Here is a 6,000-nt window from a genome sequence, read left to right on the forward strand (position 1 = left end):
TGAACTTTTAATTCTGGATCTGTTAATGTACCTTCTAAAGTCTGGGCAAGTTTGAGATTCTAAGTATTTAAGATGTAACTCAGGTCAACTAAAAGTAAAACTGTATGTAGGGTCACCACCTTAGATCTGAACAATCAAAGATTTGTATATTTTACAGAGCTGCTCTGTAGTTTCAGTAACAGCAGTAAAAAAAAGGGGGGAAATTTCAGAAATAAACAGTTCATAAGATTCAAATCTCGCGCTAAGCGAGGACAGATTGTAACATGATGAAATCCACCATCCCAGTGGCTCCCAGTTCATCTCCCTTTGTCCCCATCGCCACGCTTCCCTCTCATCCAGTCTGCCTCTAGCGTTCTTGCTGATTGCAGTCATTGCCACGTTATCGCAGTGTGCTATTAAATTGTACAACAAGCATGATTTTCATTGCTCCGTCATCCCTTGATGCATATTTTTTCATTGACTATCATCTCTTGAGAATCAGGCTAAAACGTCAGAATCCCTTTCATTCAAGTGAAAGAGAGAGTACTGTACTGGTACAATGCACTTTATTATTACTCTAATGTTGATAATGTGTTACTGTGCATAATTTATCAATGAATCTTTACCATTTATATGTACACAATTTTGGCCATCCGCGGCAGGTCTCACAACGTATCACCCAGGGATTCTGGAGTCTCTACTGTATTTTGACCGTTTTAAATTCAGCATCAGAGTTGAGCATCCCCCACGCTTGGATGCAGCAGGCTGTGGTCTGAAGGAAACTGATTGCCTTACTTACACTTTACAGGTCACACAGCATGAAGTGGGAGATTTAAAGAGCACTCGCACATCCTTCAACCCCCCCCCCACCACCACGGCATGATCATGTCAAATTGTCAGGCGACTCAAATCACGGCTCGAGTTGTTACGGTAGGCTGACCCAGTCTGAGCCAACGGCACCAGCTGCAGAGAAACCCTCTGAAAAATATCTATAGAGCCAATCTGCCACCTGTGTTGGTACTGCTGCCTTCCTTTATTCACAAAACAAGCAAGAGCCCAGCAACAGGGACTGTAATAATGGCGGAGTTAACAAAAGAAAGCGAAAATAGTAACCTAGAGCAAAGAGAAATGTCTGCTTCTTAATTGAGCAGTGATCATAAGGTCTTAATGGCAGGCAGTGGTCATTAAGGGAGAGAATGTGTAAGGGAATGAAACGAAACAGGCCCTGAAAAGCCTTTGTGAGGTCATAATGGCAGGTATACGCACACAGCCGCCAGCTTCATTTGCATCCATTTTGGGTTGCTTGGTGTTTAGTCTGTCACTAATGGGCATCATTTCCATTTATGTCTTCATTACGCAACCGCCCGCGAACTATTACGTTGTCTAATTCTGCTAAATGTAGCAGAGAAAATCAGAGAACTTAATTTCAGCTGTCATAATATCAGTGTCTATGGTCAGCCAACACATGCCAACAATCACTATAGTATGGTAAAAATCCATCCATCCATCCATTCATCCATCCATCCATCCATCCATTCATCTTCCAACCACTTGTCTGCTTATAGTGGAGCATGGTAAAAATGGATTAGGCCCATTTCAGCAACTAAATCAGAGGTAGAAAATCAGTATAATTGTTTTTATCATAATTTTATCAAGAAAAATTACAGAATACTTGTGAAAATAATCTGCTTGCATTGGTCTCAAAATCAAAAAGGAGCTACAAAAGTATAAAAGTGTGCATTACCATGAATGAAACAAGTCTATCGTCGTTACTGCAGATTATGTGTTTGATGTTTGTTGTTTAGGTTTTGTTGGTAAAGGTTTTACTATAAGGTGGTGGTTGGTTCGCCAGGTGCGTCTGATCAGCAACAATCATATCGAAAGCCAAGCAGGAAAAGATTTGAGTTCAATGTTTAAAAAAGACATATGAAGTAATATAAGCTTTGAAGGTATTTACAGCCATTTAGGATGAGTAAGTGACCATAACTATATTGAAAGGAAATGTGTCATGGCACTTTGGCAAGTCCAAAGAAAATCAGGAAGAACCCTTCTGTAATCTGCATCTGACAGCGGAGCAAACTAAGAGTTAAGGCCCTAAACGTGGAGGAAAAGTATGAAATAAAAAAATATTTCTCTGCTCCTCATCCTTGCTTCCAGTGCCAGCGATGAACCAAAAAATTACACTGCAGACATCACTCTGGGGAGACTGACGTGCTACAGTTTGCAGGTTTTCACAGGCAAATATCTCAGGACGGCGAAAAGGAATTCCTCTGTGTCCTCCTGATAAATGAGAACATGCTCAAACAGCGGACAGCATGAATCGTAGCCCAGGGGTTGGTTGAATGGATGGACGTTGAGAAGGTCAGGCGAAATCCAATTATGTCACAAGAAGGATAGATAGATAGATAGATAGATAGATAGATAGACTGACACTGGTTGATTGATTGATTGATTTATTGATTGATTGATTGATTGATTTATGGACCTTTGGACTTTTCTTTCTTTCAAAATGCTAAAGCCTTTCCTTGAGATTCCCAGCTGCAAGTATAGTTGCTCTGTGCCTTTACCAGCCGATAACATGAAATCTGAGAGCATCACACACAAGCTAGTCTAAGTGATTATCAGCCATCAGCTTGCTCTTTCTCCAAGACAGAATCCGCTTACCGGAGTCTTTGAAGCACAGGTCAGAGGCTGGCTGCAGGCAGGGATTTTTCAGGAGCCCCCCAGAATCATCTCAGTATCAGCATGTTTTTTTGCTTTTGCACAGGGTGGCAGTAACACCGTCAGATACAGCGTACAAACCAGAGCGTCTCTCGGTGCGAGGTGTACGATATGGAAAGTAGACTGCTCTTATTTACATGTAGGAAAAATATGTACAGTCGAGCTGAAAATAAATTCACTACACATGTCAGAGCCCAGGATGTACAATGTCACTTCCTAACATGCATAAATATACCAAAATATCTTAAGCAACACATCTGTTGAAGACAACAAACCTCACTGACATCCTAGTAAATGGAATGAGCGAAAAACATCAGTCACACAACTTGCATTTCCTTACAGCTAGTCATTCCAATTAACATTAAGGTAACTAACATTTACAAGTAAAGATCATTTATGCAATGGCATCTTCCTAAGAATTTTGCCAAATGTTAGCGAGTTGTGAACTAATTATATTTCTAAATGGCAACGGTTATGCATTTGGAAACAGACATCGCAGGATGGGACCAGCTGTTGGATCCCAAACTGGTATATTTTTCTGACAGCAACTGTAAAAATTGCGATCTGACTAACAGGTAATTAAACGTGTAATTTTAATTGGTTAATCAGCATGATGGTCTGGAATGCAGCGTAATGTTTGATTACTGCCATCACTTAACCTTTTATATATAACGTGAAGATTCTGTCATTAAATAGCACATGACACCTAAATACTGTCACCATTATCTTTCCAGCAGCTCTCTGTCACTCCACTGTGTGTTAGATTCCTCCAGTTATGATTCTTTTTATTTTTATTGATTTTTCATACTGGATCCCCGCAGTTTTCAAAAGGGTTGCTCTAAGGGTTGCAGACATTCTTTTGCTACTCCTTATCTATATATTTACCTAAACGTTAGAGCATCCAGCGCTTCAAGAGAGAGGATGACTAAAATATTACCAAAAGGAGGCAATTATAAACAAAATTTGTTCAATCATATAGTAACAGCAGCAGTAATTGTAGCAGTGATAGCATAGTTGTTGGAGCGAGATTAAACACTTAAAGCTCTGTCCTGTGGCAAATGTCACTCTGCTCTCCAAAGAGATCACATTCTCATGAACACCAGAAGCTATTTCTGTACCATCCGGAAGCATGAGCTGAATTTCGCCAAGCTTATCCCCAGGAAATTCACTAAAGCCTGTGAAGAAATATGTCAACCCATTATCCATTATCGTGCCTTACATAAAGAAACGGGATTTGGAAGTAAAAGGTTAAAGGACCCCCGTCACTCTCCTCACTCGCCTCTACAGAAAGGGACCATTCATGCTACAAGACAACCATAACGTCATTTCTGTAGCATCAGGACCTAAAGATCAGACTTGTTCACCCGAGAGTAAAATCCACTTATTGTATCTTAAAAGGAGATTATGTCCAGGTTCCTTTCACAGACAACCATTTGTTGCTGGAAATTCCAGCCGTTCACTTACATCCACTTTTAGCAGGAGTTCAGATGATGGGTACATTAATCCTGGGCTTCCCTTATCCAGATGAGCAGGAGGATTTCTGATTATTAATTATACCTTGTATTCATATCTCACAGATACTGGAATGCATGCTGTTTTACCTGTGGAATACCTGTGGAAATCCTGGGTAATATTAGCCATGTTCAAAGCACTAATACAGCAACTACCTAATTCAGAGCTGACTGACTCAAGCACACAAGACATATAATATGCAAACAATGTAAAAATGCATGTATATCAAAAGAGTACTGCGTAGTAGACAGGTATATTGAATACCAAATACACTCCCTTCACATGGCATGTTAAAGAAAACTGTTCTGTTTCTATAACTCAGGAAAGATTGAACTCAGAAAATATCTGCTATTATTACAATCCAGGACATCACTGATACTACATACTGAACGCCAACACAACCGCACCCCCACCCCCCAAAACCAATATAGCTATTTATTCCTTACTGAAGTGGAACCATTCATTTTCTGGGATACCACTGAAATAACATTGACCCGATATCATCCATGCTAAGATTGCTTGTGTTTCACTTAACATCCGAGTCTGTTCCCAGAGCCCGTCTCCATTTCGCTGATACATGTGGATTCCAGTATCAGGGTCATGGTTAAGCGAAGACCCAAAACTGTATGTACTGCCATCTATCTACTGATCTATTTCCCCATATTTCTTACTGATTGTGTCCTAGAAACACAAATAAGAAATTATACAACTTGTTCGGTAATAATATAAATATATTAGATAATACAGAAAGGCAAAAAAATCTCTGATGCCGAATGACCACAGTTCAACGATACACGATTAGCTTGTTTTAAAAATGTTCTGCAGAACTTCAATGCATACATAAGTTAAATGAAAGCATTATTTTATTGCATTGTATTTATAGGTCTACATAATAGCTATATGCACGATTATTTTGTGAACTTTCAGAAGTGAAGACACATTCCAGAGCACGGGAATATACAGTAGTAGCAGAACTACTTTAATTAAAATACTCTTCTGGTTCTAAAAAAATAACGGTGCTTATTATCCAACAAGACTGACATTGGGAACCTACATGCGTTGGTTACGTTGCCATAAATAATTTACGGTAAAGCCTTGGAGTAACTCTGTCTAGCGTGGGAAAATGGGTAGACGTACCTGTTTTCCAGGTATATACTGACTTTGTTTCCCCCGCAGTTTGTGCCAGAACATCCCAGGCACCACAAAAGAGAAGCACTATTCTCCACAGACAGGGGACCGTGCCCCAGAGAGCGTGAAAGGAGCCCGACTCCGTGCCGCAGAACGGCATGACTCTCAAAGGCGTTTAAATCCACGCAAAACACTGAGTCAACACAGAGAAGAAAGATAAGGAAAAAGCAGATGTCAGGCGCTTTTTTGTCCTTCTGAGCCGGGTTCCTTGGTGACAGGAGGCAGCCTGGGCGGTTTGTCCTCGCCTTCCCCGCTGTCGCTCTGCTCTCAGCTGCTTGCCGCTCTGAACACCTTCAGCGGAGGAGACCGGTCTCCGGTGCCGCGGAACAATAGAGCGCTGAGCCGCGGCGGCCGCCGAGCTCCGCGTGTACGGCGGCTGAAAGCTGCCCCTCCCCTCAACGACCCTCCGTTAGAGGCTTGGGGAGAGGGGGGGGCGCGATCCTCTGCTCTCCTGCGGGTCACTGCGGGTTTCCCGGGATCGGGACGGCGCACATACCGCTGCTGGAGTTTCACACTGTTTCTGTTTAGATGCGGCGGCGCTGAAGCGCAAAACCACAGCTCGTGAAGAAAAGAAAAAGATAAAACACAAAACATAAGAAA

The 6,000-nt window shown here is 41.5% G+C and overlaps 1 protein-coding gene across 1 annotated transcript in view; it reads right to left on the bottom strand.

Moving 5' to 3' along the window:
* The window catches only part of thsd7ab (thrombospondin, type I, domain containing 7Ab), a 90,772-nt gene extending 84,986 nt beyond the window's left edge, over positions 1 to 5,786 (bottom strand). Inside the window, exon 1 of the mRNA XM_023802723.2 lies at positions 5,350 to 5,786. Coding sequence (XP_023658491.2) covers positions 5,350 to 5,500 — 151 coding nt within the window. The 5' untranslated portion in view covers positions 5,501 to 5,786. The remainder of the gene's footprint in view (positions 1 to 5,349) is intronic.
* Between the last annotated feature and the right edge of the window lie 214 nt (positions 5,787 to 6,000).

Source organism: Paramormyrops kingsleyae, chromosome 9 (assembly GCF_048594095.1).
Source record: "Paramormyrops kingsleyae isolate MSU_618 chromosome 9, PKINGS_0.4, whole genome shotgun sequence".
Classification (NCBI taxonomy): Eukaryota; Metazoa; Chordata; class Actinopteri; order Osteoglossiformes; family Mormyridae; genus Paramormyrops; species Paramormyrops kingsleyae.